This window comes from Sceloporus occidentalis, unplaced genomic scaffold (genome assembly GCF_023333645.1).
Source record: "Sceloporus occidentalis isolate IW3139 unplaced genomic scaffold, rSceOcc1.0.p SCAF_22, whole genome shotgun sequence".
In the NCBI taxonomy this organism is placed as follows: Eukaryota; Metazoa; Chordata; class Lepidosauria; order Squamata; family Phrynosomatidae; genus Sceloporus; species Sceloporus occidentalis.
The window spans coordinates 13,635,502-13,653,539 of record NW_028317002.1 but is presented as its reverse complement, the minus strand read 5'-3'; the positions used below and the strand labels follow the sequence as shown (position 1 = coordinate 13,653,539).

The 18,038-nt window shown below is 39.3% G+C and overlaps 1 protein-coding gene across 1 annotated transcript in view; it reads left to right on the top strand.

The window, feature by feature from the left end:
- LOC149301090 (CUB and sushi domain-containing protein 2-like) overlaps window positions 1–18,038 on the top strand; it is a 364,690-nt gene that overhangs the window by 321,880 nt on the left and 24,772 nt on the right. Inside the window, exons 37-46 of the mRNA XM_089484609.1 lie at window positions 151–255; window positions 1,272–1,390; window positions 1,734–1,803; window positions 2,584–2,700; window positions 6,016–6,225; window positions 6,841–7,029; window positions 7,709–7,886; window positions 16,736–16,881; window positions 17,188–17,268; window positions 17,782–17,895. Of these exons, the coding sequence (XP_089340735.1) occupies window positions 151–255; window positions 1,272–1,390; window positions 1,734–1,803; window positions 2,584–2,700; window positions 6,016–6,225; window positions 6,841–7,029; window positions 7,709–7,886; window positions 16,736–16,881; window positions 17,188–17,268; window positions 17,782–17,895 (1,329 nt within the window). The remainder of the gene's footprint in view (window positions 1–150; window positions 256–1,271; window positions 1,391–1,733; window positions 1,804–2,583; window positions 2,701–6,015; window positions 6,226–6,840; window positions 7,030–7,708; window positions 7,887–16,735; window positions 16,882–17,187; window positions 17,269–17,781; window positions 17,896–18,038) is intronic.

Here is an 18,038-nt window from a genome sequence, read left to right as displayed (position 1 = left end):
ATGCTTACATATATACAAACATATGTACTCCCTACCTTTAAATAGTACTGTTAGAGTGACACGTTCCATAATAATGCAGAGTGTTTCACTAAATAGCTCACATTGAATGAGCTTTTGCAATGCTGTAAAAATATGTTCTTCTGTCTTCAGGAACTACTGTACCTGCTTTGCTTAACAGCACCTCCAACCAACTCTACCTGCATTTCTTCTCCGATATCAGCGTGTCTGCGGCTGGCTTCCATCTGGAGTATAAGAGTAAGACAGGACTTGTGTTTTGATGTATGTAGGATTTGTGTGCTATGTTTTATGTGAAGGCAGCAGTAGTGATTGGATGACAGGCTTACTGATTGAAATTGTACTTAAGTAGAATGGTTAAAATATACTGTGGCCATGGGTGAAGCACTCTGTAAAGTTGCATTGCAACCAGAGTCAGCCGTATGATTGTGTGTGTCAACTGTTTACCAGTGCTCTCTTTCTACCAGTGCATACATAAGCCAACCCATAGAACTGCATTACTGTTTTAGTTAGAGGCTCAGTCCAGCTAGACTGACTTCCATGCTTCACAAATCATGCCTATATCACCATATGTACAATCTAGCTGTGTCTGTGCTCAGTCTCAAACACAGGAGAGAACCTGGCTGCAACTCTAAGAGTTCAGCTCCATGGGACACCCCTTAGGTCACACAAACGATGAGGTAGTCTTTATTGAACGAGTACCACCCAATCAACGCATCATTTTCACCTTGTGTAAACTGCATTTTGGTACTAATGATATCTGACGGCCTATCTCTCTTGGGATTACACACAGTACAGCTGCTTTCTGCAGTAACGTTAGCTGGCACTTTATGCTCTGTCCCTTGAAGGCACAGCGAAGGTCACCTCACAGTGACAGATGTTAAAATTGGCATTCACATTGGTTCTGACAGCTATGCATAAAACAGATCGCACATTATCTATGTATGTATGACTGCCTATTTATTTAACTATGGGGTTTATTACTCTAGCTGAAGTTGAGACAAAAATGCTCCTGAAATATTAACTCCGTAAGAGCAGATTTCTAAGATTTGTGCACTGAATTTCAGATTATGCATTGACATACTAGTCTATCTACCTCTACATTATGTGTGGGTGTATAATAGTAAATAACATTGTTGATAGATAGATAGATAGATAGGTAGGTAGGTAGTCTGTTTTTGCAAATGTTTTGCTTGCTCCATCTGTTTGCCTTCTATACATGTTCCCTTTCTGACCTTAATTCTTCTTGGATGCAGCCGTTGGGCTTTCCACTTGTCCAGAGCCAGCTGTGCCCAGCAATGGGGTGAAAAGTGGAGAACGATACCTGGTGAATGATGTGGTTTCCTTCATGTGTGAACCTGGATATTCTCTACAGGTACCAGACTAGACCCTACAATGAGCTAGGAGGACCGCGCATTACCTATAGATATCAGGGTCTTGCATGATTATTATACAAGCTATCATTGGGCAGATGTTTCGGATAATTAGGAACTTCTGAAATACCAACGTAGCCATTCATGTACAATCACTGCAATGTTCTCAAAACAAATGGGCCTTTTTTAAATCTAAAAGAAAAAAAAAACCTAATTCATAGACTATGGGTTATAATTTAATTTTGACTTTAAAATGGCACTAATTGAATCCTGTTAATGTATAATCAATAAACTCACTTTGGTTCACTAGTAATAATGACAATTATGACAATTCTCACATCACAGGGTCACTCCCATATATCCTGTATGCCGGGTACTGTCAGACGATGGAACTATCCACCTCCTTTGTGCATAGGTTTGAACGTTTTATGTATATATATATATATATATATGTGTGTGTGTTTCTGTTTGTGTATGCAAGTCCCATAATAAAGAATGAACCCTGTTCGAAAGCTAAGTCTGGCCTGTGTGCCTTTAGGGACCCCATGCCCCACATTTATACCCTGTCAATACCCTGCCAATATGCCATGCAGGCAGATAGTTCTATGTCCAGGGTATCTTATCCCTTCTTTGCAAGAGAAGCTCTGGGATGTTGGCCATTTATAACACATAGTGATAACAGAAACATGAAATATTCACCACTTTCTTGCAAACTACTTCTTTAGTAAATACCTTGCCAATGTACTCTATATACAGTCTGTATCTTACTTATTGATTTTTGTCCACTTTGGCTCTTTTTAATATAGCTGAGCAAGCTAGGATTGGCCCGTTTCTTTTACGGTGAAAAAGTGTGAGCCAGAGCTTCCCTCTAACCCACCTCTGTACTATCTTATGTATTTCTTTATGTTGTGTTCAAGTCCAGCCACTTCTACTTTTTTATATAATAATTTCATCACATCGCCTTATTAATGTAATGTCAAGTTGCAGACACAGTTGAATTATCTTGCCAGTTGCAATTACAGCGCCAGTGTATAAGGCAGTAAAATGTATGTCACTAAAGAACACAGGCTGAATAGCATACTAGCTGAAGAGGCCTTTCTTACAGCAATGAACATTTTACTGCAACACGTAAAGGAATATTATACCCTTCCTACTGTATTGCTATTGCTCTGATTGCCACCTTGTGAATCTTCAGCTCAATGTGGCGGAGTCCTGGAGGACATGGAGGGTGTCATACTGAGTCCTGGCTTCCCGGGAAACTATCCCAGTAATTTAGACTGCTCCTGGAAGATCTCCTTGCCTGTAGGCTTTGGTGAGTGCATCAGTATCAAATTACAGTAACCGCTACCTGCAGAACTAGTTACATGAGTGTAATTATGATAACATTACATTAATTAGATTACAGTGTAATTAGATTATTACTATCTTTTATTTCTATAGCGCCAACTATTTACGCAGCGCTTAATACAATACATATATTTAAGGGGTACGACAAGATGAGAATTGACAGACTAAGACAAACCGATACATTAGGTTTAGAGAGCCCTGCCCGCAAGTTTACAATCTTGAGGGAATGGGGGTTATTTAGAAATATTAAATCTGATGAAAAGTAATTGCATTTTCTCCACTTTTTTCCATTTTGCACTTAAATTGTTCTGATATATAACCATACAGTTGTAAAAGAGCATTCCTCGAGCAAACACATTCCATTGGCTTCCAAGGAGGCTGCTTCACATTTAGAACTTTGCTAATAATTTAGTTTGATAAATATATAGGTATGTAGGTATTACGCCATATACATTAACAGTACTGTGGAAAGGTATTTCCCCCCCTTCTTAATTTCTTCTCAATTTTTGCATATGTGTCACACTTAAATGTTTCAGATCATCAACCTAAATGTAATATGAGACCAAGGTAATCTGAGTAAACAGTAAAAATGCAGTTTTGAACTGATAATGACATGTTTAGAAGGAAAGAAGCATTCCAAGCCTAGCTGGCCTTAAGTGAAAAAGTAATTCCCCCCTTAATTACAAAGTCAACCAATTAACCAAATGTAATTGAAAATTGGGTTTAATTTCACCAGACACAACCAGGCAAAAGTACTGCCAGCACTGCTGAATCAAACCAAAATTAAATAGAACTTGCCTTGCGAAGTAAAGTTGACTAAAAGGTCTGAAAAATCACTTCTAAAGAAATTCAAGAACAGATAAGAGTCATTGACATCTATCAGTCTAGAACGGTTTACTAAACCATTTCTAAGGCTCTGGGACTCCAATGAACCATAATGAGGGCTATTATTTGCAAATCGAGAAAACTTGGAACAGTGGTGAACCTTCCCAGGGGTTGCTGGCCTTCAAATTTCCCCAAGAACGCATTGATGACTCTTCCAGGGTTTCACAAAAGAACCCAGACTAACATGTAAAGAACTGCAGGCCTCACTCTCCCCAGCTTAGGTTAGTTTTCACATTTCCTCCATAGGAAAGGGACTGTGTAAAAATGGCATCCATAGGAGAGTTGCGAGACCAAAACCACCACTGACCACAAAGAACACAAAAACTTGTCTCACATTTGCCAAAAAATACGTTTGGGATCATTTTCTATGGACTGATTAGCATTCCACAATAAGAGCATCATACCAACAGTCAAACACGGTGGTGGAACTGGGATGTCTAGGGCAGTTGTGATGCTTTAGGACCTGGACAACTTGCCAGACTTGATGGAACCTATCAAAAAAGCAGAATGTCTGACCATCAGTGCGTGACCTGAAGCTCAAGCACAGCTGAGTTATGCAGCAGGACAAACTCTCCAGTGTGGCTTAATTAAAACAATTCTGCCAAGAAGAGTGGGACAAAACCCTCCAAAGACATGTAAAAGACTCACTGGCAATAATCGCAGGTGTGACCATCAAGAGTGGTATAACAAATTATTAGGTTTAAGGGGCAATTACTTTTTCACATGGGCGATATAGGTTTTGAGCAACGCTTTACTTTCGATAAATAAAAAGATTATTTAAAAGCTGCATTTATTGTTTACTCAGGTTATCTTTGTCTTATGTTCATCTCAGTGCAATTTTAATTTAGAAGTCGCTTCTTGGTGAAATAACCCAGTATATGAAGAATATACCAGAGTGGTAGTCTAACCACCAGACCTAACACACTATCACCCTAACTTCAGTTACCGTCTTAAATGCCTAGTCCAATTTAATTCCTTTTTATCTACTGGTGTCTGCATCTTATAACCATTTAGGTCTTAAAAACAGTATATGAAATTAGAACAATATAGTCTTATTGCCTTTAAAGCAACACTCCCCTGTACATCATCATTTTATTACTTTTAAAGCAATAAACTCTTATACTAACTTTGCCACTTCAACAAAAAATGCAGATAATTACTGACCTAAATATTACGATTTTAATTCATGTATTTCTGCCAACGGGAGAGAGTGGGAGACTTGCAATGAACTGATTAATTATTAATCCGTGGTATGGTCAATGTGCGGAATTAATTGCACGCATGCCACCAAGCACAAAACTGTTTTAGGAGCTAATTAAAACTGGTTATTTGTTCATGCAGGGCTCTAATGAGATGAGTCCCCCCCCCCCGTAGGTCTGTTAATCCCTGATGTATCTGTCACGATGAGGTGGAATGTGGAAATGTGTTTTTATCTGCACACGTGAGTTTCACGCACACGTTATCAGATGCCTCCTTTGCTTCTAACTCAAGTGTTTGTTCTAGAAAGGTTTGATGCATCAATTTGGGATAATGATAGATTACTATAATTAAAAACCATACCTCTTCTTAATTTCCGCATTATTGTTCTGTAAATTAGTAAAATTGGAAATTACTGAAAAGCGTATTGGGTATGGTCTGGTGAATTATTACAAACGTAATATTACAAATATTACAAATTAATTTGATGCAGGCACTCAATATGTTTTTCCATGTTATATCTGAAGATTTACTAAAATATTTCCATTCTTGGAAAACAAAGCATACATTGGTGTTTTCATTAAAAAATTAATCAGGCGGTTCTTTCATTTCATTAATGTCTTAAATTCTGCCCACTATACTGCTTGTTGAGTAGACCCAAATATTGAGAAAGTCTTATTACAAACTTATTCAAGATACAACCTTACAGCCTGTGCTGCAGCCTATGCAAAGTTAAAGTCATCCTAGCAATTCCTCAGCAGGGGTAGGAATGGACAAGCTTTGTGACAGACATTTGAGTTATAGGCTGCATGGACATCACAAGACCTGTGATTGACACTGTTGTACTTGGGACACTTTGTCTTCCCTTGTTCATCAGTATTTTCTTAGTGGTCTGTCAAGACCACTTCTTCTGGACTTTTCCAATGGACATCTACAGCAGAATCAAAGCAATAATGCACCTGGCTACCAATGAACATCAAGAGGTGTTTAAACATCAAAACTAAACAGTTATCGCCTAGGCTTACATCTAATTGGATAAAGCTCTCTTACTTTCCATACATTTTACATGGACCGGTAAGCCAAAATAGAAAGAGGCACATACATTATTTTTCTGAATTTTTTTATGTATTATTTGTATGCTTCTTTATGTATGTATGCAAGCTTAACCTGATCGTTCCATGACTTGTTCTCCATCCAGGAGCCCACATTCAGTTCCTCAGTTTCTCTAGCGAAGCCAACCATGACTTTGTTGAGATCCGGAACGGCCCATACGACACAAGCAGTGTGATTGGTCGGTTCAGTGGGGCAGAGACCCCAGGTTCCCTCCTTTCTGCCTCCCATGAGACCTCTATATATTTCCACAGTGACCATTCCCAGAACAAGCCAGGATTTAAATTGGAGTACCAAGGTGAGGAAGATGACATGTGTCTAGGCATGGGGTCATCAGAGACCTAATGACTGAGGAATAATCTTAATGTGTGTATGGAGGACTACCTAAAGCACAGAAATGAATATACACTTACAGTGCATTACTTTTCTGTGATACATATTTATTACCTCCTTCTCATTGTAATGGCTAAATTTGATTAAACAAACACAATAAAAGTAAGGATAAAATATATATTAAAAAAAAACAGCTAACTGAGGTATTTATTTATGCAGTTTTGGTTGGTGGGTCTGTTGTTGGTGGTGTCTGGGACAAAAGGCAGCCAAAAATATGTAATGATGTTTAGTAATTGAAAAAATATATGTATGTATATATATATAGATATATATATATATATATATACACACATATCTAAGAGAACTTTCTCTTTAACAATTAAAGAAAACAAAAAACACAGTTCCTGGCAGTTTACTAAATGCATTTAATAATGCATTAAGTGCGGATGACTGATCCACATTTGAGCAAGACAGAAGTAACGCATACACTTTTACAGAATAATGATGCTTCTTCATGCTCAGCAAGGTCCTGCATTGATTTTGTCGCCCAATAATAAATTATCTTTTTATTTTTCTATAGCGTATGAACTTCAAGAATGCCCAGATCCAGAACCTTTTTCCCATGGTGTGGTCAGAGGGGCAGGATACAACGTGGGGCAGTCTATCTCATTTGAGTGCTTTCCTGGCTACCAGTTGGTAGGACATGCTGTTCTGACATGCCAGCATGGCACCAACAGAAACTGGGACCACCCATTTCCTCGGTGCGAGGGTACGTCTATTTTTTTTCCTACTTTAGGAGTGCACATTTTCCATAATACAGCAACATAAATCAGCATAAGCATGTAGCTGCGTGTGTTGTGTATAGGTGTCTGTAAAATTTTTAAACATTATTTATAAACACAAATGTAGGTTGAAATATGACCTACATAGAATATTGTTAATCCATCAGTTCAGCTTTTGTGTTTATTGACTGGGTAACATTTATCTTTGCAAGTTCTTACTCTTAGAAAATGTCTTAGAATATATTTATTAATAACAATTATAATAATGATCAGGCGCTAACTATCATACAATATTGTGTGAAAGTTATCGATAATGCTGCAAACACTTGAAGTATAGCCCCAAAATACCACCAATAATCATAAAAGATAGAAAAGTGTTGCGCCGAAGAAAATAATAATTATTCATAAATCAAAATGTGAAAGTGACTATTATTATTTCATAATTATTTATTGTTCATTTATTATTATTGAAATAATAATAGTCACTTTCACATTTTGATTTATGAATAATTATTATTTTCTTCGGCGCAACACTTTTCTATCTTTTAAGAATATATTTATTAGACTATTATTAATGTAGTCTAATTATTATTTATTAGGGTACATACTAATGGTATGATTTCCTAATCCTGTTGCATTCCTTCTTTCTGTCTCTGTTCTGATTAGTGCCATGTGGAGGTAATGTTACAGCATTCAATGGTTCGGTGTATTCTCCTGGTTACCCTGGTCAATATCCCAATTCCATGGACTGCACCTGGCTCATCACAGTTCCTCTTGGATTTGGAATTCACATCAACTTCACAATCCTGCAAATGGAGGCTCCGAATGATCACATCACCATCTGGTAGGAACTGCCCAGACATTAATAGCTCCACTGCTAATTTAGTGCATTGTGTCAAATGCAAAACATTCTGACTTCTGGATCCCTGCTTTAAATTTCAAAAAAGTATTTTAAAAGTTTCTGTCATCCTACAAATGTAATCACAATGCTTGTCCATATACCTCTAAGGTTACATTAATATGTACAGAACTTTAAGAGACAATGGAGAAAACTGGGGGTCTATAGGTCTGCACTACACCAACTATATTATTAAGAGGCACATTTAAAGTGAACCTGGTCTGCAGATGGTGGAATGATCTATGCATCAGAAACTTTGCTTTCTTGATAAAATCCTACTTCAAAATCTCAACATGGAGACATATCGAGTTTAAATTGTAAAAATTGCATTTCACCTTTCCAAAGCATATATATATATATATATATATATATATATATATATATATATAATCTACATTCAGATAATACTTAAAACCAAACAAATTACAAAGTACAAGGCAAAGGAAGGACATGTGAGACATGTTTGATGCTGATATAGTTGTTATGACCAGAAACATAAGAGATCAAAAGAAATTATAAATCTGAGTATTTAGTGACTGATTAATATTATCAAATGGAGCCAAGATCAAGGGTTCTGACCTTATAAAATGTACTCTCTGAATGCATCCAGAAATGAATCGAACACATAGAAATACAGTGGAAGCATTGTTCTTTAAATCCCTCTAAAAATAGAGGGTCAGAGACTTGGTATGTATGCTATACTGTGCAAATGTTTTAGGCAGATGTGAAAAAATATTGCTGAATAATAACCATACCTGGGAACTCTCCAGGTTTGACCCAAATCCTCCTTTAAATGGGGTGCTTCCCGCTACTGTCAGCGGGAACGCCCCCGACGTCAGCGGGACCGCCCACCAATGTCAGCGGGACCGCCCACTGACATCAGTTCCCAGGCATGATAATAATGCTTTTAAAAATTGACATGTTAATAGTTTCTTTTTTTATCATTTAACTAAATGCAAAGCCAGTGTCAGGAACCAATTTTTCGCTGCCTGAACCATGGCTTTTTTATACCTGTGGCGTTTACATCTGCAACCACTAGTGGCCACCCTCCACCCTCTGGAGCACTCAGAACTCAGGTGTGCCTTGTTACCTGGGTTGAGCCCTAGTCTACATCCAGCTGGGCCTTGTTACCTGGATTGCCCTGCCTTTCAGTGAGGGCCTTTGTATTGAAGTCTATGGACCTTTCTGCTGTGGCTCTGCACCTGGTTCCCTGCTTTGTGTCCTTCCAAGTGGGCTTTGTGCCCTTCCAAGCGGGCTGTGTGCCTTTCGTGCCCTTCCAAGCGGGCTGTGTGCCTTTCGTGCCCTTCCAAGCGGGCTGTGTGCCTTTCGTGCCCTTCCAAGCGGGCTGTGTGCCTTTTGTGCCCTTCCAAGCGGGCTGTGTGCCTTTTGTGCCCTTCCAAGCGGGCTGTGTGCCTTTCGTGCCCTTCCAAGCGGGCTGTGTGCCTTTCGTGCCCTTCCAAGCGGGCTGTGTGCCTTTCGTGCCCTTCCAAGCGGGCTGTGTGCCTTTTGTGCCCTTCCAAGCGGGCTGTGTGCCTTTTGTGCCCTTCCAAGCGGGCTGTGTGCCTTTTGTGCCCTTCCAAGCGGGCTGTGTGCCTTTTGTGCCCTTCCAAGCGGGCTGTGTGCCTTTCGTGCCCTTCCAAGCGGGCTGTGTGCCTTTCGTGCCCTTCCAAGCGGGCTGTGTGCCTTTCGTGCCCTTCCAAGCGGGCTGTGTGCCTTTTGTGCCCTTCCAAGCGGGCTGTGTGCCTTTTGTGCCCTTCCAAGCGGGCTGTGTGCCTTTAGTGCCCTTGCAAGCGGGCTGTGTGCCTTTCGTGCCCTTGCAAGCGGGCTCTCTGTCTGTCGTGCCCTTGCAAGCGGGCTCTCTGTCTGTCGCGCCCTTGCAAGCGGGCTCTCTGTCTGTCGCGCCCTTCCAAGCGGGCTCCCTGCCAAGAGACTTATTACCTGTATTTTATTTTGCAATACGTCCGGTTACTTGCTTAGACTATATTACCCTTATTTGCTGGTCCTGTTATATACATGAAATACACTGCATTACCTGGATTTCTGTTTGTGGTGTCTTTGTTTGCATAATCATGCACCGTGGGTTACATACTGAACCCCAAGTATCCCCTGCGCATGGGCTCCTACCTGACCTGATCACCCGAGTCCTGACAGAATACAAAGGCCATTACAAGGAGTCTGCGGGGTTACTTTCAGTCATCAAAGTGATAGGAGAATGCTTGCTTGAACTGTGCAAATCATTAATGCAAATCTGGGACTCCAACTCCAATCACTCTCATGAAGACCATTCACCTACACCTGCTACATCACCTGAGAAATCCAACAAGCCTGTTACCAGTATGAAAAAGGAATCTCCTAGAAAATCTAGGAAACGTGAACCCCTTACCACAACCGAATTACAACAAAGGCGTGATGAGGAATCTTGCTTTTACTGCGGCAAAAAGGGACACTGGATCACGCAATGTCCTCTGAAACCAGCTAAACCCTCTGCAACCCACAGCAACAAACCCCAGGCCCAGGAACCTGCATGTGACAACAGCAACGCATCAAAGCTGGAGCACACCCTATCTCTTCCCCAACCTGGTGATCCTGGGGTTAACCAATCCACAGTACCTGGCACTTCTGCGCCATCTGTAGCCATGTCGGATGACCTCCAGACCATCTCTGATGAAACTGACTGGTCTGATATGGACAGCATGTCTTCAGATGCTTCTGTTGCTGATACAACAGACACACCCGCAATTGATAACCCCACAGCTGTTTGTGCAGTTGGGACCACCACTCCCATTACTCCCAGGAATAAGAATCGTAGACCCCAAACAGCAAAACACTCCTTAGGGGCTCCTGGTTACATCCTAGCATCTGACGGGACAATTGTGCATAGTAAAGAACTTAAGCATTACGAGCAACAGCTGCGTGAACAGAAGTCTGTTAAGCCTGCCACTCCAGCCTTGAACCAGTGCAGTTCGGGTACTACCCCCCTGCCCCCAGAGGTGCCCTGGGTACAGGGCAGCTTCTTGACCCCTGGTGCATGGACAGCCAAGAAAGAGAGCGTATGGAACAGTGCCATCATGTCTATGTATCCAGCATCCAATACCACTATGTCTTACAACTGCACTGCAGATGACCTTTCCTCAGACTGCGTCATTGCCTCTAACGGAACTGTAGTAAGAAAGGAGGACCTGCACGTATTTGAAAAAGCTCTACGTGGTAGGGCTAAGAGTTCTTACCACAGGTTTTGATACTGCCTCTCTACAGTCCCAGGAGCACCCGGAGGGGGTACTGTCAGGAACCAATTTTTCGCTGCCTGAACCATGGCTTTTTTATACCTGTGGCGTTTACATCTGCAACCACTAGTGGCCACCCTTCACCCTCTGGAGCACTCAGAACTCAGGTGTGCCTTGTTACCTGGGTTGAGCCCTAGTCTATATCCAGCTGGGCCTTGTTACCTGGATTGCTCTGCCTTTATGAACCTGCCCTGCCCTTCAGTGAGGGCCTTTGTATTGAAGTCTATGGACCTTTCTGCTGTGGCTCTGCACCTGTACTGTTCCTGGTTCCCTGCTTTGTGTCCTTCCAAGTGGACTCCCTGCTTTGTGTCCTTCCAAGTGGACTCCCTGCTTTGTGTCCTTCCAAGTGGACTCCCTGCTTTGTGTCCTTCCAAGTGGACTCCCTGCTTTGTGTCCTTCCAAGTGGACTCCCTGCTTTGTGTCCTTCCAAGTGGACTCCCTGCTTTGTGTCCTTCCAAGCGGGCTGTGTGCCTTTCGTGCCCTTCCAAGCGGGCTGTGTGCCTTTCGTGCCCTTGCAAGCGGGCTCCCTGCCAAGAGACTTATTACCTGTATTTTATTTTGCAATACGTCCGGTTACTTGCTTAGACTGTATTACCCTTATTTGCTGGTCCTGTTATATACATGAAATACACTGCATTACCTGAATTTCTGTTTGTGGTGTCTTTGTTTGCATAATCATGCACCGTGGGTTACATACTGAACCCCAAGTATCCCCTGCGCATGGGCTCCTACCTGACCTGATCACCCGACTCCTGACAGCCAGTGAACAGAAGAAAAATCCAAATCAATATTTTGTGTGACGACTCTGCCTTCAAAACTGCCTTTAAATTTAAACATTAGATTTGTATCAGTAAATTCAAAACTCCCCACAAAAAAAGGCATACAATAATTCAGTGACAAATTGTAGTGACATTGTTAATAAAAAAAAAAAAGTTTCATATAAGGAGATTTATAAGAAGTAGATAAAGAAATTGCTAAATTCTAGTTATGTGTGAGCTAAATAACACATTATACACATTGCTGAATCTATGTGCACCTAAAAAGAAGCATGTTAACTATAAAAATAAGATACTGAAGAAAATTGATACGATGGTGCAGGGAGTATTATGAATTGGTGGCAATTTCAGCGCTATACTAGATAGTAATATGGATAAACCTTTATCATCAAATGCTTAGCTTGATAATATCTGTAAAAGAATAGCAAAATCAATTGAATATTTGAATATTTCTCACTTTGAAGGATGAAATGTTCTCTAGATATCATGGAGCTTAGACTGTAACTACACCCTTTTTCTAAACCACATATGTCCTTTCAAGGTTGGACTGTTTCTTTCTGAACAAAAAGGGGGTTTTATCCTGTGAAAAGGTTACATTTGAAGATGTCTCATGGACATATCATTCTGCTTTAATAATGGATGTGAAATCTAACCTAGGAAGTAAAGTTAGATCCTCCTGGAGGTTAAATGAAAGACTGTTGATGTTGAAGAAAATGTTGCTAAAAAGGTTCCATGTCCAATGGTTTGGTGCACTTATTAGAGGACAACTGATAACGACGGGTACAAAACTTAAAAAAAGTATGGATATGCTTTCAATAAGTTGTACTTATATAATTTAACTAATACCGTACTATGATTGTTTAAAGAAAAGGAAGTGGCCTCCTGTAATTAGAAGGAATAGACTTACTGAGGTTAATTGATTTAACTAATCCCTTTCATGAAGAAGAAGTTATTAGAAACCTTGAATGTAATAAACCACCTGGTCATGTAATAAACCACCTGGTCCGAATGGATACACAAATTTATTTTAGAAAATGTCTAAAGAATCATCAGGACCTTATCTTACAATTATTTTAATGATATAAGATGTAATGGTAATTGCTTGGATTTTTTTGGGAACAAATACTTTGAATTTTGTGGCTAGGTAAAATCAGCCATAATGTCTTTATATACAAATCTAACCTGATTCAAAATCAATAATGGTACAAAATGAGAGAAAATAAAGAAATTGAAGGTATATGTTTAAACAACTTAAACTTAAAGATCAATCTATATGCAGATGATGTGATTTACTTAAACATTTTTGAGAGAAATTGAGAGTTTTGGTCTATAAATATAAATTTTAATATGAGGAAATCACAAGTAATGGTGATTAATTTGGACTCAATAGAGAAAGAAAATTTAAAATATAACTTTTCTTTTGGGTTCATGAATTTACCTATTTAGGATTAATAATTCTTCCCCATATTGCCAATGTTGACTATCAATTGTTACTTAAATAATCTTCTGGACTGGATATATAGAATCTTACCTTTAGTTATCCCTGTAAGCTAAATATTAGACCTACAAAAGCTATTAATGAAATACATTTGGAGACAAAAGAGACCAAGAATAAATAAATCACAATTGATGATAAGTATTAAAAAGGTCATCTTTCTATCTCCAAAAATGTACATTTTAATCCATGTATTATTGGTTTTAAAGATTATAATATCCAGCATGTTGATGCAAGTGCAGACTCCTAGTTGCCACCAGACGCATATCCAATGTAAGATAAAAAAAAATGTTTCTTTCAATATTGAAATAATGAAATATTAAAAAAAAAAGGAGGGAATCATGGTTGGATAAATTTCCAGTGAAAAGATAAAGTTGGGTCCCCTGCATTTTAGAGTACTAAATTTATATAGAGAGATTAAAATTAAATACAACTACACAACTTCTCGGCTCTTTTAATATTAATGTAGCAATGGCTTACTAAATCTATATTCAAGCAGCAGGATTTGTTATGTTGTTCCATTTTGTTTGTGTTTCTGTAAAAGATAGTTATGTTTTATGTATGTGTTCTTCTTTGTATTTGTATATATGAAAATTAAAATAACGCAATAAAGGTTGTTAAAAAAAAAAGAAAGAAATGCAGATCTACACAGAAATTCACAGAAAGACAGAATGTTTGAAGGCAACAGTGAAGCATGGTGCAGGTTCCTTGCAAGTTTGGAGCTGCATTTCTTCAAATAGAGTTGGGGATTTGGTCAGAATTAATTGTCTCCTCAATGCCGAGAAGTACAGGCAGATACTTATCCATCATGCAATACCATCATGGAAGCATCTGATTGGCCCTAAATGTATTCCGCAACATGACAAGAACTCCAAACATACAGCCAAAGTCTTTAAGAAATACCTGCAATGTAAAGTGATTATATGCCCCCACAGAGCCCTGATCTCACCATCATAGACTCTGTCTGGAATTACATGAAGAGAGAAAAGCAATTGAGGCTGTCTAAATCCACAGAACTTTGTGCGGTTGTACCTGCAAGAATTGATAGTGTCTTGAAGGCAAAGGGTGGTCACACCAAATAATGATTTGATTTAGATTTTTCTTTCGTTTACTCACTTTTGTTCGTATACCTGCCTAAAACTTCTGCACAGTATGTTGTTCTCATCCCCATTGTGCATCAGATTGTGGCAATTCCTTGCCTGAGAAACTCTTAGTTTTTCCCTCTGAAGGTCGTACCTTGACGTTATTGATGGATACTGACAGAACAGCTCGTTAGCACTAATTTAAAAAGCGAGTGACATTAATTGGGGAGGATGGAGACACTGTAAAAGTGTCCCCAGTGCTACGGCTGGAGGCCTATGCATAGGGGATGGCACAGGAGGAAAACCGAGGAAGGCTTTTTAAGTGACACTGACAAATTGCTCCATTTTCAAATACTGTCAGTAGCTGTAACCTGAGGGATAATGTCCTGTTCAAATCCCCATTTCTGGGCCATATGTGTCACGCTCATTTAGCAGCTCCAAGGAAATGCCATAGCAACCAATGGGACTTTCCTGCTTATTGCACAAGTTTAACATATTTGTCTCAGTACTTGAAAAAATAGAGTTTAATAAGGAAAATATCACTTCCTTGTTGTCAAAAAGCTACGTTTTGAAAAGTGAATGTGTTGACCTCAGGCATCTCTTTTCTTACTGTGTAAGAGGACAATGGTTGCCTTTTCTGGTCCTCCAGATAATGGGAGGAGACACACAAAAAAACCTGATATGTTATTGGTCCTTGAGTGCATGAGTTGGAAACTATCACACAAGAGCCAAAGCACCTTTGTGCATCGTTTTGCATCTGAGAAAAGTCCAGCTCACTAATTCACTAAAGCCAACTCACATTAGTATTTGCAAAAACCTTGCAGACACTCACATATAATGCATACGAGTTTAAAAAAGCAGGCAACAGGATCAGGATTAGGGTAAAACGGGACATATAACCCCCACGGGTTATTTAATATAATAGTCTTCTCCATCTTGGTGACTGGTAATGGGAACCTCCACATTTTTTCATTTTGTGTAGCAGCAGTGGGTTATTATGCAAGATACAGGCAACGGCAAGCCCTTACAGACAACTTCCATATTAGTGAATCTGTGATTTGAAGTCGAGTCTGATCAGTCAAGTTAGCCCTTTACTCAACTGAGTTTTAGTGGACACCAATATCTAGCTACACAAACCCACCTATATTATGCAAGAACATCACCTGGCTGTAAGACAGTAGAGCTCTGGGAAGCAAACATGGCTGCAGCTCTCTTGGGCTTGGTAAACAAGCCTTCAGATTGCCGCAGACTCTGCTTCACGGTTAATTTAACAGATAGCTGCTGGGTTCTGAACTCTGAACTCTGAAACTGAACTCTGTAGGAACCTACAAATAGCAAGTTTACAGTGAGTGCCCAAAAAGTTTAGCTTTATTTCAAATAGTAAGAGATTATCCAGAACATACTTTAAAATGGGCTAAATCGCAACATGTTAATCTTGGTAAAACGTTGCGTGCATCCAAGTGTACACTGTTTTCACCAGGGTGCAATATCTAAGTGGATGAGTGGCCTCCTGTTTTAGCTCAAGGATGTCAAACTCCAGAACATCCGGTTCCAGAACCAGGCCAGATTTTCTGGATATCCCAACATGAGCATTGTCAGCTCAGTGAAAATGGTTTGAGCGGATTAAATCACTTGTGCTCAAAGTAAGGATTTACCTAAATCCTGGTCTGTTGACTTCAAGGCATGGAGTTTGACATCCCGGTCATAGCCAATCTCTGCAAGTCTTACTAAGCAGCTATTAGAAAATTAAAAGTCGTGTAGGCCAGTGCAGTCTACTCAAAATAATTCTGATATTCAGGTGCAACATATAAAAAAATACCAACACACATAAATGCAGAGTCAAAAATGGTGTCCCAGGGTATTTCAGTGCACTCTAAAAATAATACTAAAAATAAAATTTCATTGAGCAATTCTTTTTGTGAGTTACTTTTTGTTATTCCACTGTGACATAAAAAGAGCTCTTGCTGAGATTTCATCAGCTCTCCTTTGTTAAATCATATTTTGGGGTCATATTAAGCTGTGTGCTCTAGAGTAAAATGAACATTGTGCCTGGTCATTTTATTACTGCCCTATTACATTGGCCTGCTGTACGAACCTCACTATGAGGTAACTGAGTCCTAAACTAAGTCCTACAACACTCTGTTTTTCTGTATTACAGGGATGGACCACGACAGTCAGATTCGCAACTTGGGGTTTTCACCAGTAACTCCCCTAAAAGATATGCTCTCAGTTCCTCCAACCAGGTTCTTCTTCACTTCCACAGTGATGCAGCTAATGGTGGCATATTTGCTCTGTACTTCTATGGTGAGTGATAAGTAATCAAGATATTGCAATACTGTCAAAACCCAATAACCTTAGAAAAGTTTTACTGAATGGTTCCTATCTACCTGTTTTGTTATAAAACAAGTGTTTTAAACAATAAGCGTCTTCGACTATAGAACAGTCACCACAAATACCACCATGGTCTGACTGTATATATAGAGAAAGGGGATTAAAGTGAACATGTCATTCACTAAGACATGGTTGACAAGGCCCACATTGTTCAGGGGAAAACTTGCCTTAATGTACAAATTAAAATTTGCTTTTTATATAAATTTGGACATTTATTAGGATATCGACTAAGGAAATGCAAACCTCCAATAACTGTTCCCAATGGAGAAGTTCTGTCTGGAAGTGAAGAATTCTTGATGGGTGAGTTTTAAGTGATTTTTTTTTCTGATCTGTATAAATGGTGACACTTATTACATGGTATTTTGATTAGACAAGAACTTCTCACATACATAGAAGTAGTCGTTATTCAGGATGAGCGGTCATTATGTGCAGTAGATGAGATAGAGAGAAGTAAGATAGAAGTGCACATGTTTTTAGCAAGGTACGATTGCAGGAGACGTTATAATCTGTTACTATAGTGCATTTCATATAGACTGGAGGTTTCAAGCAGAACCACAGAAGGCAGTTTCTCAATTGGGAAGCAGATATGTAAAGTAGATACTTTGATATCACTATTTACAGTGGGAGCCTAGAAATAAGCTACATTTCTTTTTTCACATGTGTGAGTTGTGATAATAATGTTCTATAAAATAAGGTTTGTTAAAGCGGTGCAGTATGTTTCTGTTGCCATTTAAAAACAATAAGTTTACAATTGAGTTTTCCAACTTAGATATATTTGAAAAACAGCCTTTAATTCTGGGTCATTTTCTACAGGTGATATTGTCAGGTACAAGTGCCTTCCAGGATTTACCCTGATGGGTCCTGAGATCTTAGTCTGTCAGCTTGGCACAAACCTTCAGTTTGAGGGTCCACCGCCGTCCTGTGAAGGTGAGTCTATAGTCTGGGCAGTGTTTAGGATATTTCTGCTCTTGCAATAACTGTATATTATTGTAAATTTAAGCTTTAATGCTTCATTTAATATCATAATATCATAATAATTGCAGCAAATGATGTACTATTGGTAGGAAACA